The 22,186-nt window shown below is 37.6% G+C and overlaps 3 protein-coding genes across 13 annotated transcripts; 1 reads left to right on the top strand and 2 right to left on the bottom strand.

Annotated features, from left to right (window-relative positions):
- The first annotated feature begins 3,320 nt into the window (after positions 1-3,320).
- Positions 3,321-9,389, top strand: LOC112274470 (sulfhydryl oxidase 2). Of its 9 annotated transcripts, XR_012216381.2 has the most exons (16): positions 3,436-3,688; positions 3,928-4,023; positions 4,438-4,681; positions 5,063-5,087; positions 5,330-5,422; positions 5,714-5,898; positions 6,275-6,368; positions 6,593-6,661; positions 6,857-6,930; positions 7,180-7,303; positions 7,521-7,552; positions 7,662-7,808; positions 8,091-8,157; positions 8,342-8,658; positions 8,912-9,005; positions 9,116-9,389. XR_012216381.2 is itself a non-coding variant. In XM_090245685.1 (15 exons), the coding sequence occupies exons 3-15, from the start codon at positions 4,509-4,511 to the stop codon at positions 8,928-8,930; spliced, it is 1,419 nt and encodes a 472-aa protein (XP_090101811.1). In that variant the 5' UTR covers positions 3,321-3,706; positions 3,928-4,023; positions 4,438-4,508; the 3' UTR covers positions 8,931-9,389. The 9 variants fall into 9 exon arrangements, 8 of the variants coding, with proteins under 8 accessions (XP_090101811.1, XP_073386076.1, XP_024359785.1 ...); XM_090245685.1 differs by having other exon boundaries at positions 3,321-3,706; positions 8,912-9,389; XM_073529975.2 differs by lacking the exon at positions 8,912-9,005 and having other exon boundaries at positions 3,328-3,466.
- A 3,473-nt stretch (positions 9,390-12,862) lies between these two features.
- On the bottom strand, positions 12,863-15,123 carry LOC112273926 (uncharacterized). Of its 3 annotated transcripts, none has more exons than XM_024502985.3 (4): positions 14,877-15,123; positions 14,417-14,534; positions 13,991-14,143; positions 12,863-13,710 (listed from the first exon to the last, which is right to left on the bottom strand). In XM_024502985.3, the coding sequence occupies exons 1-4, from the start codon at positions 14,882-14,884 to the stop codon at positions 13,546-13,548; spliced, it is 444 nt and encodes a 147-aa protein (XP_024358753.1). In that variant the 5' UTR covers positions 14,885-15,123; the 3' UTR covers positions 12,863-13,545. The 3 variants fall into 3 exon arrangements, with proteins under 3 accessions (XP_024358753.1, XP_090101677.1, XP_090101678.1); XM_090245551.1 differs by having other exon boundaries at positions 15,049-15,113; XM_090245552.1 differs by having other exon boundaries at positions 14,048-14,143; positions 14,877-15,040.
- Positions 15,124-18,389: 3,266 nt separating this feature from the next.
- Positions 18,390-22,042, bottom strand: LOC112274392 (PLASMODESMATA CALLOSE-BINDING PROTEIN 5). Its single transcript, XM_024503852.3, has 4 exons — positions 20,181-22,042; positions 19,341-19,709; positions 19,189-19,225; positions 18,390-19,047 (listed from the first exon to the last, which is right to left on the bottom strand). The coding sequence occupies exons 1-4, from the start codon at positions 20,251-20,253 to the stop codon at positions 18,906-18,908; spliced, it is 621 nt and encodes a 206-aa protein (XP_024359620.1). The 5' UTR covers positions 20,254-22,042; the 3' UTR covers positions 18,390-18,905.
- Between the last annotated feature and the right edge of the window lie 144 nt (positions 22,043-22,186).

The following is a 22,186-nucleotide window of genomic DNA, read 5'->3' as shown; positions in this document are numbered from 1 at the left end:
AAGTCATCATAATTTATTTTATTTTATTTTTATTTTTTCACTAACATTGCCCTTAATGCATGATTATCAATCTTGCACTAATGCTATGAGCTTAATATTGGAATAAGAAAAGAAAAGCCACAGAAAAATTGAAATAAATAACTTTGTTGTTTGAGGCTCACTAATCATGTTATAATTCATTATTTTCTCAAATCCCACTTGAAGTATGCAAGAGTTTGTATGTGCGCATGCACATATGAAAGTATTATTTTCATCTGCATAAGAAAGTCTAAAAGATTACACCACTTTAGTTATGACTTCAAGAATTTGATTTGACGACATTTACAAATACATTTGTTGAGAACATCTTCACAAATAAATACAAGAGATTAGGTTTCAATGTTCATATTCTTGTTACTTAATAGCCTGTAACAAATCATTGTACAAATTATCTTTCTTAAGGATAAGAAATATTCCACACTAAATGTGACTATTAGCATATACAATTTTATTGGTTTTTTTAAACCATAAAAAAAAAAAAAAAAAAAAAAAAAAAAATTGTGATTGTGTACCCTTTGCAACATTATCATCTCTGTACAATATTGTAAGGGGTGGGGCATAACTTTACACCTTGGATTAAATAATTAAATAACTAAATACATAAATAATGAGGACGAAGGTATTTACTCCACATCATTTTATTTTAATTTTTTTTTTACCAACACATGGTACCTTTTCTTTCTCTCCATATATTTTAATGAAAATAGTACTAATTTTGCAGCACAACACTTTTCTAACTCATCATATTCAAATACCTCCTCTATTGTTGTTGATTTCAATGCGAGTGTTTTCTTTAATATTGGCCAAAAGTAGCACTTGGTCTTCTAATCCAAGTATTATAACAATAATACTAATTATTAATATTACCATTAGCATGAGTATAGGCTCCTCTAAGCATGAACCAAAACTAAAAGGGTTTATTGTCCCATTCAATTTCCCATGAAAAGCACAAAGTCCCTCACAACAAGCTAAAAAATTGTACCACATGGGTTAGAATAATGGGTGGGAGAAATAAACCCATAACAGGATACCTGCAGCCTCCATACTCAACTTTGAATTAAACCCCTAGAAAGGATTTTATTATTTTTTTTTTTTAAAATTAAATTAAAATAAAAATTGAATACAAGGGAACTCTTTTGATTCATAATCCATGAACACCCCCCCCCCTTCCCTACAGGCAAATTCTGCACGGAACAGGGGGTGTAGAATTAGGGTTTCTGACTGGCAGCATGGATCTGGGAGGGTACTACACCTGCCAAATGGAGGGGATCTATTTAGGGGATGAAGTAAGGCTCTAGATGGGTACATAGATATAAACGTATATACAATATATTTCATAGCTACAGAGCACAGTGAACCATGAATTATAGTTACAGTGACAACCTTTGAGATCAGAAATAAAAAAGATAAGCAGTAGCAGAAGAAGAAGAAGAAGAAGAAGAGGAAAAATCCCTACTGCCATCAAAGTCATATTCAAGTTCAAATTGTTGTTGTTTTACTTCAATTGAAGATTAGGGTTTGATCTTTTGTTGCATTATTGAATCTGTAAGTAATTATAATTGTGATGTTTCTTTCTTTTTTTGTGGGTTGAGATTTAGTTTTAAACTGTTCTACAAGTTTGGCTTCATTTCAAAAGACTTATTTAGCATGTCAGTCTTTGTGGGTGATTGCTCCTTGTCAAAGATTTGTACATATATTGTGTTGACTCTTGCACCATAAATTTAGGGTTATGCGGAATCATGGCCCTTGTGTGACCAACTTATGGTTGGATTGGCATGCACTCCAGGTACAAAAACTGTGCAAAATCATTTGGCTTCATTATGGGTCTTATGGCATTCATGGCCTTTTTGTTTTTAAAAAAAGTACTTGGTTCCCCTACTTAGTGGTTAAGCTATGCTTCCTAATTGGTTTTACCAAATGCATTGAGATAAATGCTAATGCAAAGCAAATTGGATTTTGCTCAATGTAAGGATAGTTTTGTAGGTGCAATCGTTTTCAAAGACTTTTTCCTTTTGTGTCTCCAACCATTATTATTGTTATAATGTGCGGTTACTTTTGGGGACCAATGGGTTTGATTTGTGTGTAACTTATGACTATATATAAAACATGATCATAGTCATGGTTGGGAAAAGCTTGGAATGACATGATGGGTAATTTTTTTATATATTTATATATATATTTTTTAATATGAGTGTTTTCGGATTTATTATTGGGATCTAGAGAAGCATGGTAATAAATCAAAAAATAAACGTACACATGCATGTGTTTATAGAGCAAAGAAGAGAAAATAAAGTTAGTGGAATTTAAATGAAATTAAATAAATAAATATTTCATTTTGAGTATCTTAAGAGATTTAATTTACAATATTCATGTGTTTAGTTTAATTCGTTGATTTTGAGTATTCAACAATCTAATCCATAATAGAATATATGAACAAATATGGGATTTTATGATGTTTTTATTTAGCAGTGTGGAAATAAGTCTTTACAGATAACAAGTTCCATACTACAGAAACATATTATTGGACATGAGAATAGAACTTATTACATAATAAATATATAATAAATCATTTCTAAATACAAATAAAAAATGAATAAAAATACAAATATACATATGACATATATGTATATATACATATATATATGTTTAAAATAGTATATATTTTTTGTTTTGCATCCTTAAATGTGTCCAAAGCCTCACTAAAATTTCAATAGACAAGGCGTGAAAAACTTATTATCTTTACATACACTATAACTGGAAATGAATAAGAAAAATCAATCAATAATAATAATAATTATTATTATTATAATAAATGAAAAGAATATATTGCAATTCATTGAGAATTTCGAAGACATAATGAACATCACACTAATCACGTTCTTAGTTATGGCAACAATCCCTGACTACACACATCCCGTTGACCGACTGTCGGTGGAATATGCACAGTTTCGAAGTGTGCACCACAGGCTTCTTAACCAATATTTAAACGCCAACTCGAGATGGATGCTTGAGATTTGACGAAGAACAGATTCTAGAATCGATAATCTTGTGTAAAAATGCTGGCTTGGTTCATCTTTCAAGGATCAGTCACCACCTTCTTTTCGGTTCAATTATTGAGCTAGTCGCACACAGAGAACCTGCTGCACCAATTCCAAATCAAAACCACAGCTTCAAAAAGTATCCGGAATTGAAGGCGAGCGACCAGCTCCCCATCGCCTACTCCGCTGCTGATTTTGTGAAATGGCGCCCCGGATGGCCAAAATCCACTCCGAGAGGGAAAAATGAAAGAAAACTTTCAAAAAAAATATCAGTCACTGCTCACACGGAGCACCATGTTTCATCCTTGCTGCTTACACCCTCATTTTTTCTGACATCCTTTCTCTCTTCTTCTTCTTCTCGCCCATCGTCACAATCACCTCTTTCCAAGGCGAGGTGCAACACACACTGGGGTTGAGATCTTGCTGTCAGTTCCACAGGGAGAGGAGTTTTGCTCTCTGTGGCAGTTTGAGACCTTTGATTGTCACTGTTAGTCGTTGGATTATTGTTATTTGGATAGTGGGCTACGTTTCCATGTCGTTAGTCTAGTGGTGTGTCGTATTCGGGGCACATGGAGTGGTACCTAATGCGAATTCCTTAAATCATGCGTTTGGTAGGATTATTGTGCATGGTACATTTCTTGTGATATTGACAATGGGCATCCATTTGGCATTGAGATTCTAGAGGGGAGTTGTTTTGTGTGTATGTGTGTGTGCGCGCAGATCTCTATAGAGAGGTTATAAGTTGGATTGCCTAAGCATAGAGTCGTGGTTGTGTTTTTAGAGTAGGTGGTGTTGGGAATTTATTGCTTTTCGCGATTTTGCAGCTGAACCTGATGTTTCACTGGTTCAGGCTGGCTCCATCTTTAGCTTCTAGGACGGTGCTGATTTTGATCCACATTTTGGAGTGGTATTTGGAGGTCATGGCTGGAATTTGACGGATCTCGAGGTGTGGATCTGGACCATAACTGGATGTTCGTCTGGAGTAGCAAATTATTTCACAGGTTCATGCAGCTGCTGGTTTTGAAAATCCAGGGATTCATCGGAATCTGAAGCTTCCTTGGTAACCTAGAAGCTGGATGTAGACGCAGAGTGAAGCTGGAAGTAGATTAGTTCACTTACTGCCGCGCGATAGTGTATTCGAGATCAAGGGTTTTGTCAGGGTTTTTTTTGTTAATCTTGCTTTTAGATTTTCTGAGTTCGTCATGCAGACTAATGAGCATACAGAACTACTGTTTACGAGATTTTGTGCGATTTGTTAAATTGTGGTTGAAGTGTAGGGTCGTCACATTGCTCAAAGATTCCATGTGGACTTTACCTGCCCACGTTTCATGTTCAATAACTGTATGTCTTGGAACAACAGAGGCTTTAGCATTGAAAGAGGGGCCATAGAAGGCTGATAAATCGCGGCCGTGGAAGGAAAGGGGAGGAAAGATGGCAGGCGAGAGCCTGAGGTGGTGGGTAGGTATCCTGCTTTTTGTGGGAGCCATTGTAAGCACACAGAGTATGCAAGATGAATGTGCTGTTGAGATTTACGAAAAGATATTCAAGCCGGCTTTAGGTCAAATCAAGAATCCATATGTCCTCGTGGAATTTTTTGCGTCTTGGTAAGTTTACATTCTGATCTGGCACTCTGGTTTCCTGAAACCACGTTGCATATTCTAATACCACTTAAACTCCTGTACTTTTATTTGTTTGTTTTGAGGCATGAAAGGTAAGTCTTGATGCTCTGACAATGTCAAGAATTGGTATTCATCTTTTATTGTATGCATGATACTATGACTAGTATACATATATGTGATGTATGATACCATCATCTAGTGAAGCTTTAGGATTGCTCTCTAGTGTTGTCGAAGAATGTAATTCCAGGGTAAAAAGGTCCGGAATGTTGTAGGATTGGGTTTGAATCTACAGGATCGCTATCACAATACCTTCTGTAGTCTTTTATGATATTGTTTAAAAATTCTGAACTGGAAGAGTGTGTGCAGGAGTCCGCCGAGTAAGGAATTCAAGGTGAGTTTGCTAATTAATTTTTTTCGATTTTGGTGTGACTGAACGTTAGCATAGTTTTTTGCGGGCTTTGAAGGAGAGGTCCAATTATTATAGTTCTGAGTAACTCGTATAATCAAGACTGGCAAGCGGTGTGATTGTTTATTAAGAGGATGGTTAAATATGACAAAGAGCATCTTCTACACTTGTACCAACACATGTAAACCAGCACTTTCTAAGTTTAATTTGTAATACCGGTACTGCAGCCTCATTACGATCGTGTGGCGTGTATGTTTAACGAGCCAGACCCAGTTCATGCGAATGAGGTGTTTGTTACAAAAGTTGATTGCGCACTAGAGGTAATATTTTGTTGTCCCCCGCTTCAATCATTGTCTGAACAAATCTATTTAAATTCATGGTCACTTCTGTTGCTATATACTCCTCATATGTCTGCTAGATGTCTGTGCTGTTTATAGATCTCCTGGTTGCTGTATAAAATTGCCTTGCTATGCTAATAATTTTAGATGCTTTTGTTTTGGTTCGTTGTTGTTTCTTTTACATCGTTACAAGTCGCCCATGCTTGTCCTGCCACTTCAGCAATAGCTAATTTGTGTTGGTCTTTCGTAATCCACTGGCTTAAACTGGAGCAGTCTAATAAGATGCTCTGCGCGCGATTTGATATTCAATCGTACCCAACTTTGTACTGGGGTCCTTCAGAAGTTGTGGCATCTGGGAGTGCGTTCTCTAAAGAAGATTCGGGACTGCAGTCAGTTAGTGGCAGTGCTGTGAGCACTGCTGAAGATTTGCTTCAGTGGATAAACAAGCGGCTTAATAAGTGAGTTTCTGCTTTCATTAGACCTTGTTTCTCATTAACGCCCTTCAAAAGGTCAAGAAATGCTGAAGCGATTTTACTTCTTCCAAAACTGGTAGATTACTGCCCAATGTCATCCACAAGATAACATGATCTCTGCTGCGGTCATCTTGGTATGAAGTGAAGTTGTGGAACTTGTGTTGACATCGTCGATTGACTAGCATCTGTGCACTTTGCTTGCGTAGTTTGTGGAGGTCTACCTTGTGCACAACAGACTTAGTCTGAGAATAAACACTTGGGATCACGCTTGTGAACCGCTTTTGTTTTGCGTTTCCTAGTTGATGTTTTCGCTCATCTCTCCTCAATTACATCCTTTAACTATGGCATTATTTGAAAATAGAAAGTACTCTCTGACGGACGCAAAGCCGGAACCCGAAATCCACAAACCCATTCTAGAAATGAAGCAATCTCCAGGCGTTTATGGCATTTGGAAGGTTTAGCATCTCATCTTCACAATCATGAATAGTTTTAAGTGTTTTTTACACTATTCAGTGATGCGTTTTTCCTCGAGCAAGGATAGGAAATATGTCGAGGCATCGAAAGTGTAATAGTTACTTCAACAAACGAGCGCATGGAGTGATGTCTTTCAAAATTCAAAATTTTAAAATTTTGTTTTCTACCTGACGTGAATTTGGATGTGCCTTCTTCATATTTGAAGAATCCTGCAACACTTCATGATGTGGAAGAAGCAACCGCGCAAGCTTTTTCATATATGATGGATGAGAAGGTAAGTCCTCGAACCGCATATGAGAATGGCTTATGTTTCTTATACATTTTCATTCTGTTCTACGTCCAATTTTTTTGTTTTGAAACGTACTGATATTATTGTTAGCTCTAGTTATTCTTATTGGCACTTGGGTGACCAAAGCATGAATCAGGTATTTCTTGATGATCTTGAAGTCTCTTTTCATTGCCCATGCAGATGATGCGGTCATCCAGTCGCGGCTCTTTTATCCAATTTATGCATCTTTTGGAAAGACATCATCCATCAGAGAGGTACTGATCTTTTGATGTTTGTTTTTGCTATTAAATTTCAGTATCAGTAGGAAGCAGATTCTCCATTGTATTAGTAACAGTGCAGCTTGTATGTTCTAGTTGGATGCAATGCTTTTAGCACCAGGTTTTAGTCCTGAAATTAACTTCCGTGTAGGTAGGTAGGTAGATTTTTTTTTTTTTTTTTTTTTTTTGTTTTTTTCATAACTCTATTTAATCTTGGAAAAATATGGTCATATGATGCATAATCAGGTGCCGGAAAGGAAGCGCGAAGATTCTGCAGAACTTGGTTGAGTTTTGGCCCCTTCGCCAACCCCCTAGGAGTGTGTTGAAGAAGCAACAGTTGTGCGGTCCAGGCTTACCTCGTGGCTTCTGGGTTTGTCTAAACAATATTCTTTTCCATGTTCAGTTAGATGTATATAATCAGATTTCTAATTTAATCTGTTTCCACCCAGTTAAAATGTAAACACTCCATTTCCTCTCTCTGCTGCGTATCATGATCCAGTGACCTAGAAATGACGTTTGTTAATCATGCAGGCTATTTAGACCATACTTCCAGACTGCAATTCTCATGAAAGTGTTATGTGTTTCAGGATAGCTGCGATGGCGTAGGTCGTGGTTACAGGTGAAAACATTTCTGCTGGAAGTGTAGTTGTTCGTTGTTTGGATTGTGGTTTAATATACACATATTTCAGGGCGCTTTTTTGTCTCATGTTGTGCTTGTTTTTTCGCAGCTGTGGATTATGGATGTTATTTCATTCCTTGACGGTGCGAGTGGAGGACTTTGAAGGTAGCTTTGCTCTCACAGCAATAGAAGCATTTGTTGACGACTTCTATAAATGCGATCACTGTCGTAATCAATTTCGAAATATGACGTCAAGGTGTGTTTTGTGACTATCAAGTAGATAAATGCCAGTCTCCACATCTGATCTGGTTTTTATGGGAACAACGTATGAAGGTTTCATGTGCGAGTGAGCGTGATCAGGGTATTGGCCGTAGAAAGATCCTTTCGCTGTTTGATTGGGACGGGAATCGATTTATTTTTAGTACTTGATACGTGATGAGAACACGCAACAAGCTTTCATTTATTCAAGAGATAACATTTAAGGTATTGACCCTATGGACTTCGCGTGCAATTCACTCCGTGCTATGGCTGTTACCAGAATAACTCATGAGTCAACATCCACAAAGAAAGACGTCGTCCTATGGCTATGGAGAACTCATAACAAGGTGTACTCTGTGCCTGATAATCGCAATATGTTTCTCTTCTGTTCACTGCTGGTTCACTTATCACTGCGAAGTTGCTATCGTTTTTGATCATCTAATCAGTTTTTATTTTATTTTGTTTTCTCAAGTGGTCATTTTTTGTGAACAATGTTTGAGTTCTAAAGAGGATTTGCTTGCCACACCACAGGTCACTGAGCTTGTTGCACGAGAGGAATCCAGAGTGAAAGGGCACTCTCCCAGGAAGTTGTGGCCACCTGAAAACGAGTGTCCTCCATGCCGAGACATCCCCAACGGTGATTCTGAGTGGGATGAGGAGGCTGTGTACTATTTTTTGTTGGAATTTTACGGACTCAAGGGTGCTGAACTGCAATATCGTTATTCAAAAGTGGTGACGAGTGAGAAATCAGTGGTGGTGCCTTATTGGGCTGCTGTGAGCATTGGCTTGGCTAGCTTGGGATGCGCAATGGCAACATGCTACTCGCGCGTACACAAGCTTAAATTCAAGTACCGACTTGCTTGACCTTTGGTGCCTTTCATTTGCTTCTCTCTACTCCAATGTAGACTAGCTTCATTTAAATATTCACAATTCCAATAAAATTTTGAAAGCACCCTCTTAAGTTAAGATTGATGTGGAATGTCATTTTGGTCTGTGTGATATACAGTGCACATCAACATTAAAAGACATATTTTAGACCTGCCAAACCAAATTTTTGTGTCTGGAACCATCCCACAGTATCAAGCACTGCTTGTGTCACAGATTGGCAAAAGGGAGCTGATTTACACTGTTAGGACCTGGACCGAATCAGAAGGAACCGCAGTTGGGGTGAATTTGGAGGGCATCTTGTGAAATGGTGATCAAACAGAATGCTGGGAATTTAAATTTCTGCTGTAAAACATAAAAGAGAAATAAAAGAGGCGCTCGAAAGGTATTGAAATAGATTTCTCCTTTTTGTGTCTCCAGGTCTTTATCACGACGGTTCTGAGGGCATGTTTCTATCATAGACATCCGGCATCTAGCGAGAGCATTTTATTTGAAGGTGGTCCAACGGACTGCTCCTACCTGGCATCATTTACATAAAAGTATGTTTGGTAGGACTTCAGTTTGACCAGCTATCTGGTATTCGAGTTATTTATTGTAGCCTTAGTGGTTGACATAAAAAGATAGTTTTGACTCTGAAATTTGATGAGTGAAAAATTGTTTCTGCTGCATATAGCAATGGTTGTCATTCACTTCATATTCTTGTAAACTCCGAGATGGTGTCTGTTCTGTGATAAGGTGACCAGTCCAGTCCAAACGAAACCTTACAATGAATGCTGCTGCTGTAGTTATTCAACTGAGTGTATCATTGCAATGTTGGTGACACAAATCTTACAAACACTGCCAACCTATTGATATGGCGACTAATTGTTGGAAAATTCCAATGCCAACATTTTATATTATGAAAAGCTTTTCAATTACACTGTATATTTAATCGCATTACGGATCTGGAGTAAGCACTGCAAATTTTAAAACAAAAAATATTAATTAAGTACATGTAGATTAACTTTAGATTTGTTGCTGAAGTACTAATAATATCAATATTCAATTGTAGTCTAATGTTTTAATAGTATTGCTGTGAGTTTGTATTGCCGATTGTAATGGTTTGTGAGTGGATCATACTAGTTTTTAAGATTACCACATATTAAATACGGATTAATGTAGTCCTTTCTTGAAGTTAAGGAACGGGGAACAAGCATAACTTTTAATTTTTGTTGAAATGGAGTTATTGCACATTGGAAATTTTAAGTAAAAGAAATTATATGAATTATCTTATAATAACTAAAATTATATTATCACAGTATGACAAGGATCACAGAAGACCATATGCTATTAATAATTTAAAGACTATAAAAAAATGTCTCATACTTTAAAGCAAATAAACTTGAAAATTTTGGTTAATTAAAATTTACGTTTATTTATTTATTTTAATATAAAAAACCTCTTTATGTTATTGTTCCTTAAAATGATTGAAATCATTACTGAGAATTGGTTTAACTTTATTAATTATATTTAATCTTGAGACTCTGCTAATTTGAACTTCTTCTTATTACACTGTATCCATTCTTTAAACATAAAGGCTAGTTTGTTAAAGACCAAGGATACATTTTAATGTTTAAGTTACACAATAGATTTTTATATCATAATTACAAATACATGTAAGTTTTTTTTATCTTCCCGTTCGGATTTCTAAGTGTTATTTTATTTTATTTTATTTTTTCCTTCTTCTTCTGTTCAATTTAACCTCCTTTTATTCTAGAAAAAATACTTAATAATACATAAACTCTTTCAAATGACTTGTCTTAAGACTTTTGTTTTATTTTAGTGTCTGGCCATAAATTGCAATATATAATCAAGTTTTTTTGCAAGACAGTTACAACATATAACTAATTGCAAATAAAATCTTGTTGTTTTTTCTAATTAACTTGAGTATTAGTTTTAAAAATAGAATTGAAAATTATTTTATAACTGAAGGCCATTTATTATACTATTATTATATTGTTTGATTACCAGAATGTTATTCCATATTGCAACTGTTTCTATTTCACTGTTAAGATATTGCAACTATCACAGAGAAAAGCTATTTTTACAATTAAATTGAGACTTTCAATTGTAGATTATATAATATTGTATCAAATATATGTAATTCCATTATGAGATCTATTGAGTACATAAATCTTTGCATAGTTACATCAAGATTTTTTTTTTATATTTAATGCAATTATATGAATTAAAAATTGAATGATTATTCTTTTTATTTGCATTTAAGCAAATAAACACACAAATTGATTTCTTCCTTAAGAGTTTTCAAGTGCAAGAACTTCAAATTAGCAATTTATATGTACATACTATTGAACTGTAAATTTAAAAATCCTAGTTTGATAATAATAATTTTTTAAATTCCAACTTATGCTGAAAACAAAAAATGACATAACAATGGAATTCAAAGTATAGAAGTAGATGAGACGATATAATTTCTTATTACATTGTATGTTTAGTGATAATTCCTTAAAGCTTAGGGGATCAAGAACTTGCTTACAACTTAGTTTTCATGTGAAGTTTAATCAGCAGTAGCGAAAAGGGGAAGTAGTTTTTACGCCATGCATTCATGCCAACACAGTACCACAACCCACCTTGTGTTAAGAACCCAATCTTTTCCTATCTTTGATCATTTCCCATCCAAATCAATGTCCCTTCAAATTACTTAGAAGTTGGTATTACAATGAGGGCTCACAAGAAAACACTATGATAAAACCTCTCAGCGTGTATAGAAAGGGCAGAGGATTCTTTTAGGAATGAGGATTTGCAATCACCCTGCAGGATATCTAAACATGTGGATGATCATCTTCTATTATCTATAGACCTCACATCAAAAACTCCATTACACAATCCAGACCCTTTCACTCTCGGTTTCCATGCTTTATGTATATCCTTGTACGAAGGCAATTAATAATTATAAACATAAAAAAGAGAAAAAAGAAAATAGCATCTGCTTCACTTGATAGGAAACCTCAAAAAGTTTGCTCAGCAACCCCAAAATGTTGTACCGAGGCATGTTTAATTGGGTGTCAGGGCGAATCATCTTCTGAAACGCTGCTGAGAGGTCAGGAAATCAGGAAAAGGAAGAAAGTTGAAGATCAACTAGAAAGCAGATCACTGATTATTTACAGTCCTTGCGAACGAACAAACGGAATGAAAGGATGAGGACAACTATATATATATATATATGTTTGAGAGACTTGGTCGAAGTATCTACCGCTTGGAATGAATCATCTGAGAAGGAAATCAATTGTACAATTGTCACTAAAGGGGTGAGGTGTACTTCAGAGGCAGCCAAGGCTATAAGATGCAAATAATTTTGATGCCCGAACTTCATTCTCCAGTTGGGGAATAAGGCGAACAATAGCGAATTCTATACTTGATGTATTGCAGTTCCGAGAAAGTGTCCAAATATCGTGAGATTTCAGCTACGAACACTTAACAGCACTTCCACAGAACTCAGCCTCACAGAGCAGTACGATCTTGGTTGTACCTTGATATTATTTATGCCGGAATGTTTCAGATCCGCTGGCTAGAGACACAAAACTTCACACCCTGCCGATGCTAGAAAGGAACATGATATCCGTAGTATGTGATGAGGAGAAATCGTTGTACAGAGACCCAGATAAGCTAGCTCCTCACGCAGGTAAACTGTCCCCACTTCCAAACAATGTGAATAACGCGAGTTAAATCTTAACGTCCTCAATCAGCTTCTTTTCGTAAAATATACTCTTTAGTAAAGAACTTCTACACTTCATCAAGATGCTCTTAAATCAAGAATATCGCGAACATGGAAAAGGGGATGAAAAGGTGAAGCGCAGGGCGGCATGTCACGCAGTTTGACTCTCCGCAGACTGCAACTTTGTAAGATATTGCTGAAATGCTTGTGTGGCTGAACAAGTGTACTTGAATCTTCTTGCAAGACACCTCACGGCTCTCAAAGGTCACAGGAAAAGGAAGGATCTAATGACATTCGGCACTTCCTACACGCTGCTTGAGACTAAAAACAGGTGAGAGTATCCCCCGCCACCTACGGTGCCGCCGACGTGAAGAACCTGGAGAGATACGTGGTCCAACTAATGTGTGAAAATAGAATACTCAAGAAATCAACTGGTTCTTCAAATCAAGTGATTGTCCAACAGAATTTTCAAAGTTTCACTATTTCTTGATACGTGTTTGGGAATGAGGTGCACATCAACCGGGTCCAAGATATGTTGTCGCTAAAATGTCTCTTGAGATATTCTGCTGGTTGTTGTGATTGTGATACTAATGGTTCTAATTGAGTAGAAAACAAGTTGCACAACAATACTTGAAACCAAAGCAGAGAGCCTCTGCAACCTCGGCCTTAGACCTGAAAAAGTAGACACAAATTACTATACCTAAAAACTACCAGTGCATGAGCAACCCAAAGTCCTCACCTCATCTTAAGGGTCTCCAATCTACGCGCTTGAACTGTCGGATACAAGAGAATCGATGCGAGCAGAAAAGGACCACACGTGCAAATAGAACATCGCCCCAGCTTCTGTGCAGCAGTACTTCTGCTTCTCGTCTTCAGAAACATGAAATATTGCCGTTTCTCATTGATCCGGAAACGGATTGACCATACGCATCAAGGTCATACAGACTTCACTGTCCGGCCCTGCATCTTAGCAGAGTTGTCATGCTACGGACCGAAGATTATTTCTGTGCTACTTAACGAGTACATCCATCTCCATTCCCCCAAGAGGCGGTTCTTTGAGGTCATTAACCAGAAACGCTGCTTCTTGATGCGCTATCGAAAAGGGCAGGTACAATTTGAGAAATTACTGAGCCTGCTAAGCTTCCATCTCATCACCGTCAGCTTCAGCATCCTCCTCACCAGCGTCGCCCTCTGCTGCGGGTTCCTCAAGTTCTGGGATTGGTGGTAAAATTTCCTCTATCGCCCCTAAGAACTGATCCACAGCATCACTTGACAACCGCTCATCGCAGTCCTCCACAATCTGTAACATGAACCAGCAGAAGTAATACCAGCAAGTTACGGTGAGTAAGAAATAGCACTTCTTGAATAAACATGAGACTACTACAAGGTGCAAACAAGACTAGACACATTGAATTGAGCCAAATCCTTGAAGTTTCTTAATTCAAAATAAATGCTTACAACCTGCTTACATGCCTTGTAAGCAGAAATCGAGGGGTCCTACTGCAGGTGCTAAACAAAACCCACCTAGATTATGCGACTGAATCTACATATTCAGGAGCAAGAGAAAAAGAGCAGCATACAAGATGGACTTCAACAGCAGAAGCTGGACGCAAATTGCTAACTTGCAAATACTCAGCTTTAGTAAGCTTGTACTGCTCCGTTGCCTTGAAGAACGCCACTATATTCTCTCTTGTCTGTGAGCCAGCAGGCGTCTTTTCCAGATAATCGTAAACCTGCATTAACGATCAAAGTCCTGTTAATTATCAATAAGCATCTACGCCGACAATAACATCAGTTTCCATATGTTCTATTCTTTGCAGCAAGGAAATGAATTCCAAAAGGGGGTGTTTGCGTCAGCCCTTGCGAGGTTTGGCAAAACCCTAGACAAATAAAACCCTAAACCCTTGAGGCAGGTCAATGGAGCAGTCAAGAGTTTATGCATTCACACACACACAAACAAAAATAAAAAGAACAACAAAACAAAGTTACAATATGAACCCGAAGACCTTCATTTCGGCAGGAGATAGGGTGTTGGCAACGCCGAGGTTGCCTCTGTCCGCCCCACGAGACTTGAACAAATCCATCAGCTCGAAATTTGTCAAAAGACCCGCATTTCCATTTTTCCTACGACCCAATCACCAATCATTCCACCCAAGTTGAGAATTAGTTTTCACACTAACTCAGAAGCAGAGTCTCTCTCTCTCTCTCTCTCTCTCTCTCTCTCTCGCTCTCTTTCTCTCCCCATCCTCAATTCCTCCTCAATCTCTAAATCCAGGTGCCCGGCATTGCTCTTCTCGCACTAGACACGATCCAACGGCCCCTAAAAAGTAACGAAAATCTTACACAGCTCATGTACAATACAATCAAATCGAAATCCTGCATTGGAAACTATGAGCCCACCCATGAATTCATTGGAAAACATCCGGACTTGAAGAGCAAGCAGGAAGTCATGGTGAGGAACCTTACAATTTCATAGTGACAACGCAGTGTGAAGCAGCGCAAACTGCTTCCAACAAAAAGATGGGAGGAAAGAAGAAGGATAAGAAAGGAAGAAAGAAAGAAAGGGGTAATGAATTCGAGAATGAAGCTGCGATTGGAATCCAAGCAAGCAAGCAAACAAACAAGCAAAACCGTCAACCTGGATTATTCCGGAAACGCAAAGACATTCATTTCGGTGCTATTGAAGTTCCCCCCCCCCCCTATCGAGGGAGTGAGAGAGTGAGAGAGTGAAAGAGTGCCAGCATTCAGGTGTCGTGCTGCTGCTCGGTTTCGAACTCTGGTGTCTGATGTGCTTTCTGCCTTATGGCCGTCGATGGAAGGGCATCGATCGACGGTGGGAAATGTCCGACCGAGTCCAGGAAGGGCACCAATTGGGAACTGGGAACTGGGAACCAACAGTTGCTAACACGTTGCAACGTAGAACTGCGTCAGCAATTTTGATAACCATTTCTGCATTATAACTCTTTTACAAAAAGAAAGAAGAGAAAAGAAAAAAATTATTAAAATTTGAGTATTTTTTAATTTTATTTAATTTCAAACATATATTTTGATTGCAGGTTTAGAATAATTAAATTTTTTTCGAAATATATTTAAAAGACAATCAAAAAAGAGCAGTGATCTCAAAAATAACAAATATAAACTTTCCATTCTAAAAATCTGAATCAATATTTTTATTTTTATTTTTTATACAATAAATTCACGCAAGTTTTTAAAATTTAAATAGAGAAATCAAGAATAATATATATAAACTAAGAAGAATACACATATAAAAAAATAAATTGAAATAAACTTCATCTAACATAGAAAGAAAACTAAAAAAACATTATCCAAGAACAAATTTTATTTTTTTACAATATGTGTTATCCGAAAATGGTTAAAAAAAATCAATTTCAAAAAACATGTAGTTGTAATATCTAAAGAAATGTATTAAATTTTTTAAAAAACATGATTATTTTTTATGAAACAACAAAATAAAAAATTAGAAAGAAAATGAAACATTATTAAATAAAAGGTATCAATACAATAACAATTATTTGATTATAACTAGACATAATTTTCTATTGATCTTTAATTATTTATTCTTGTAAGAGAAATTCTCAATTTTAACTTTAAACTAGCAAAAATATAAAGCTAAATTGATAGATTATCTCTATCTAGAATTAAAACTTAATTAACCATCAAATAGTATGCTAATAGCTTTAACTTTTCTTTTCTTTTTTCTTTTTTCTTATTTTTTATTTTTTATTTTTTAAGATCCAAAACTATATATTGACAATGTTCTTCAAATTATCAACACTTTCAATTGGTAGAAACCAATTGTTATATGATTTTCTTACATTTCTATTCAAAGATAAGGCCACAAGTATTAATATATTTAAGCAATTCAAGGCAATTTAAGGCAATCTAAGTCTCTTTGTTAGATATATTGTGTTTTACACTATGCAATTTTTTATCTGAAGAATGCAAAAGAAATTAAAATATTGGTGTTCCACTAAATTGAGCTATTATAAGAACTCTTATAGTAAATTATTTTATCTTGGCACCTATCATTTATTTTTCTTAAAATCTGGAATACATCTCTTAAGACCACTAGAAATGTTAAAAAATTAACAAGAAATTTTCTTGAAATTGTGAGAGAAACTGATACTTAAACAAGAATATTTTTAGAATTTTTCATATAATTGCTAATAAAAAGGAGCATTGAATCTAATAAATTTTAAAATAAAATCTAATGCTTGTGCAATTCATTAGATGCTAAAAGCTTTTATCATTAGCAAATCATCTTACAGGTAATTTTATCCAATACAAATGCTAATTCACACAACTTTTATAAAAGGTTGATTAATTATCATCAAATTTATATTGGATGATTAAATTTAGTTTAAATTTCTGCATAAAATATGGAATATAGAAAAACGTATATAAAATATAATGATCTCTAATTAATGTTTCAAATACATATTTAGTATTCTGTAGTCTCATAGACAAGTTAGATTTGATTCAAAATACTTTTCAAGATAAAATTTATTTAAAAAAAAAAAATTAACACTGGAACAAATTATAAATTATTGTAGAATAATTTTTTTCCTACTTCCATCCAAATATCAAATAACAAAGTATATTGTTTTGTGACTTTAGCATAAATTAGTAATTACTTTGCAATACTTTTTATTTGGCTTATTTAAAATAAAAGAGTAGTAATTAATTTTTAGCAAAAGGTCAATGCTATATATTTTAGACATTCTCTAAAAATATCTATGATAATCTTATATGTATTTTGGGAGTGCCCCAAAACTCTAAAAAATTTAGACATAAGGAACCACAACCTTAAATTAGAATTAGTGTGACTTTTTGTTACAGATGCAGGTTTCTACACAATATAAGAACAATATCATGATAATCTTTTTGGTACAAACTATGGAATGATGTTAAAGTAGAAAGAATAATTTGACTAAAGATAACTGATTATGGAAAAGCATGTTTACTGAAAAGTGAAGTCCTACTATGTAGAAAATCTAAATATAAATAAAAATGTGTCAAAATTAAATTCAACATAGTTTGAAGACTTGGAGCCAGAAGAGGTGACATTTAAAATACATAAAAATACTAGTTTTTTTTTGAATTTTCCACCTCACCAACTCAAAAATTCACCTTCTTATGCTTTAATCAACGACTAGTAAATTATAACCAGTGGAAAAATCCACCCACTTACATTTTTTTGTGTGACAGTCCTTAAAAGCAAAGAAACTTCCAGATTTCGTTTCAAACTAGTAAACCCATTGTTCTACCATTCATTGCACATACAATCACAAGTTGTTGTCTCTAGAACACTGATATTTTAAAGTCAAGCATTAAAGTTTCCAATCAACAATGTACAATATGTTTTGCATTAGCACAACCATCCATCTGAGGTGGCCGTCTGGAAACATATCAATTGGAATTGACTTGGTTGCAACGAATTTGGAAACTAGATTGAGGTACACATTTATCAGTATTTCTACTTCAACTTCGACTCGGATTGGAATCGACAGCTTTCACGTCTATAACGCCTGAAGTTCTATGATAAACTTCCCATCAGAGGATTTGTCCAAAGTGACTCTAATTGAATTACGACAGGATGTAATCAATGGGAGCGGAAGAATCTAATGAACCTGAACAAACACGTGATCAATGGCGTTCAGGCGCAAGAATATAAATAGTGGAATCATGTCATTTTATTAAATGCTACTACTCATCAAATTTGTAGTGAAAGCATTCCATGTAACTTGAAAACATAAACCCTTTCAAAGTGTCTCAGATACGGAACACAAAAACCACAAAAGCTGCAAGCAATCTTCACAAATGAGACCATAAGCGGGCCCTACTCCAAAAAAGCGAAGACTGGAGCACATCGCCCTCATGAGATAGCCAAACTTCGACGTGAAGAACTCGGAGATGCAGCATTGCTAGAAAGTGATGCACTACTTGGACAAGTGGGTGTGAGAGAGTTATGGATCATTTACTAAAGAATGTATGTCGGGGAACAAGCTTGACCATGGTTAATCCAGTGTAGTAAATGCCTAGTACGATTGAGGATATGGTTTAAGGTAGAATGGGTGCCCTCAATGCTGCGCGCTGAGGGCACTGCTCTGCGAGGCAATTCCGAGAAATCTGTAAAAACGATCTGAAATGAGTTCTATTCTCCGCCATTGCAACCTAAATGCATCTGAAGACAGCCAAGCTAAGCAATGCAAAGCAATCTCCACTTGATGTCAGTAATGGGAGCATTCCCCTGAGCTGCCCTCTGGCTTAGGAAGCGGGACGGCCGGATGATGCCACTTTCGATACAACTCGAGCAAAATTGTTGGGTATAAGCGTTAAAGCTCCAAATCAGCAACAAAAAAGGGGAAACGATTGCACCTTCAACCAGGGCCAAAGGAGCTTGGAGTGGAGAGGGGAGCATTTCCGTTGGCGTCTGAATCAATCGCAGCTCTTTACGACTTCACAAACTGATTGTCATACCAAGAGGTATGTCATGAGTACCGCTGCAGTTGACATGCGGAAGAGGAAGTGTGGCTCATATCCAATTGATGCTGTATTCTGGAATCCAGGAGGGCTTGGAATAATTGTCCCATTGCCACCAATCGTTCCGTTCACTCTGCGAGAGAAAAATAGAGAACCCGTGGACATCAGCCTCAAGATTATTTCACGTAACCGCTCTTGTCTAATTTCAGCATCTTAGAGTGCATTCGGAAAAACAAAAAACCCTAAAACAATAAGAAGGATTCAGACAACTTACTCTTTCATTGTTCCTGTGTATACACAAGTCGCGGTACCTGTTGCCAATGGAGACAGATTAATTGATCGATTAGTGCTGTGAGCAAAACACAAAGGATTGCACGTGAAACCTAAACAAATTGAGTACTGAGAAGTTGGTAGCCAGCGTCTTACTTGGGTCGACTGTTACTTGCTGAGCAGTTCCTTGGAAGTCACAAGCATCATTGGTGGCATTGTGAGTGGAGAAATAGACATTGAACGCCCAACTAGCGTGGCTTTGCACGTCGTTCGGTTGGTAGCAGCTCCCGCCGTCATTGATTAGACCGCAATTGACCTGACCTTGAGTAGGTAAAGGTCCGCAAACCCAGTCCAAAGCTCCTTGCAAGTCTGTGGAGGAGACGTTCGACTTCGCGATGCACCATACCATCGCGGTGGCAAGTTTCCGTCCTCGAGGCCTGCCGCTTTCATATAACTTCTGGTCTAGTGTAATCATTGGACCGTAGTCGAGACTGGCATGTGTTACGGAGCTATCCCCTACTACTCCTGGATCAGAAGAAGAAGATCACACGAGATTAGATTGGGGGAAGAATCCCCAGAACGAACATGTTGATTAGTTGATCAATGGCTTTCAGTTTCTTCAATCTGGACCAAGCATGTAGCAATTAACTGCCATTGAGGTGTATCCCTTCCCGACGAACCCAAGGGCTACGCTGAGTCTGACAAGCTATGTTAACTGCTGTTAGTCAAGTTGCTAGCACCTACTATATAATTGTCAAGAACAATTGGTTAATCAAGCAAGCACGCGACATCTCTGACAACGTACACTGACTTCAACTTCTTCAATACTTGTGATTCTCTGTGATATGAGAATTCTGCTAATTGGCAACAGTTTGCATTGATACCTTCTATTGAGGAGCCAATGTGCAAACACTTAACCCACTTGAATGATAATCGACTTACAATTTAGAATAGAGAAACCCTCCAGAAGAGAGAAAGCGAGAGAGAGAGATGTACCTAGGAGAAGCGGGGGGAATAGGAGAGCGAACAGAGCGACAACACATGGATTCATCATCACTACCCTTGCCATCGGCCGCGAATCCACGTTGAGCTCACAATTCGCCTGAGCTATGTTTACAAGAGCATGCGGAAGAATGACTAAAGTTCGAAGTCCACTCCCCTTCCCATCACCCGGTTATTTTTTCCACCAGCTTGTGATGTGCACGCAAATCTCAAGCCGCACCACAGTGAATATTCTGAAAGTCCAGAACTGAATCGCTAAAGCCTGATACAGCTCGGCTCAGGTGGGTTGTTGACAAAATCGTCCGCCTACACAGAGAATAAAGACAATGTTACAGCCCCGATGTCGCCGATTGGGATCAGATTAACAAAACCTCCAGTCCTTCGAGCAGCCGCGATGCAAGGAGTTGTGACAGAAATGGGAGAATAGGATCCGGGACACGCTTTGAATGCTTTCAAGGAAAGAGGGTAGAAGGGGACGGCAGGCGATACACTAGAAAGCGATGGAGGAGCAGCAGAGCAGGAGAAGGAGGAAGAGGAATGGGTCCACAGTGGTAGCTTAGGATGCTGCTACTGCCCTTCGTACATTAAAAAGTGTGGAACTTGAGAAGATGAACGAAAGATGCAGACTATCGCCAGCTAATTACAGTGGCTCTACTCCAAAGTCTGACCAGACTACGCCTGCAGTGCAGAAAATGAGTGCGACGTCTGAGCAGATCGCGGCCGCTTGCTCTCATCTATCTAGCTGTACCCCGCGGTAAATAACTATGTTCAGCACTTCAAAAACCAGTTCATCGCTCAGGCATGGCAAACCGATTGTTTAGTTTCAATCGACCCGAAGCTTCTGGGTTCGATTGGATCTCCCAAAAACACGTCCTGATGAGAGCAATTCTGTCGCAACGGTACCGTTGGGAGGCAGAATTGGTGTGAATCTCCACTCGGACGGGTGCCGTGATCTCGGATGTATGGTGACTTCGTGCATAGTTCAAGTTATTTTTACCAAGGGTGCTGACCATGAGAACCACACAACTGTAAAGTAAACTCGAGCGGAAATTTATTAGAAGACACTCTGTTGCTTAACCCGTAATTCCTCATGTAAACAAATCAGAACTTTATCACCCCAATTAATGTTCTGGACAGGATTCAGGGCATACTTCGAAAAGAAAGACGACGGGAACAATCTCAGAGAAGAATATTATTACTTAAGGAAATGATTCGTTATAGGAAAACCCATGGAGCCATTTCTCCAGCTCCTTCCTGTAATGGTTGCATGGGATGCGGGCAGGCGTGCCAGGTTTGTTGGTGCGTTGTCTGTCGGTTAATTAAATCACCGAGTCAGGACAGTTTTTCGAGCTTGCACAATTCTAGGGCGAGAGCCAAAATTGAAGATCCGCCACAGAAGTTGCAGAGCGCCTATGTCCATCTAGCGTAACCTGGGGAGAAGCCCTAATTGAGGATGTTGACGTTTCACACTATGATCTCAACTAACGGTCTTTAGCCTGGAATATACAGAGTCAGCGGTGGTGCATTTCACATGAAACGCTAGGGCTCCGCCACAATGTTCTCGCTTGATCCCCTAATAGATCTTCGAATTGGTTTCGCGAAAATGACTGTTATTTCACTGACAGGAGCCGTCACAGGAATTTCGTCTCTATCGTCACATTTTCAAGTGGCCTGAGTCTTCGGCCCCACAGACTGTAATCCCACGGCAACCCATGCGGTATCTCTGGATCCAACGGGAAAAAGCTACTCTATCGAATACTAAACTGATATCTCTACACTGCTCAAATGTTGCAGAGTATATAACGGCGGATCACATTGTAGATTCCTAGTGTATCCCTCTCCAGTGGCACCACCCTCAACTGCAGCTGACCATGATTGTTCTGGGCTCTGGGTTGCAAAACGGCACAGATAATGCTTCCAACGGGTGATGCACACAACTCGCAGACGAACCATGTAGGATCTCGAGAATTTTATCTGGAAACCAAGGTCACGACGAAGTT

The sequence above is a fragment of the Physcomitrium patens genome, chromosome 21 (assembly GCF_059467195.1).
Source record: "Physcomitrium patens ecotype Gransden chromosome 21, ASM5946719v1, whole genome shotgun sequence".
NCBI lineage: Eukaryota > Viridiplantae > Streptophyta > Bryopsida > Funariales > Funariaceae > Physcomitrium > Physcomitrium patens.
The sequence above is the reverse complement of the archived record's forward strand: the minus strand, read 5'-3'. Positions and strand labels throughout refer to the sequence as shown.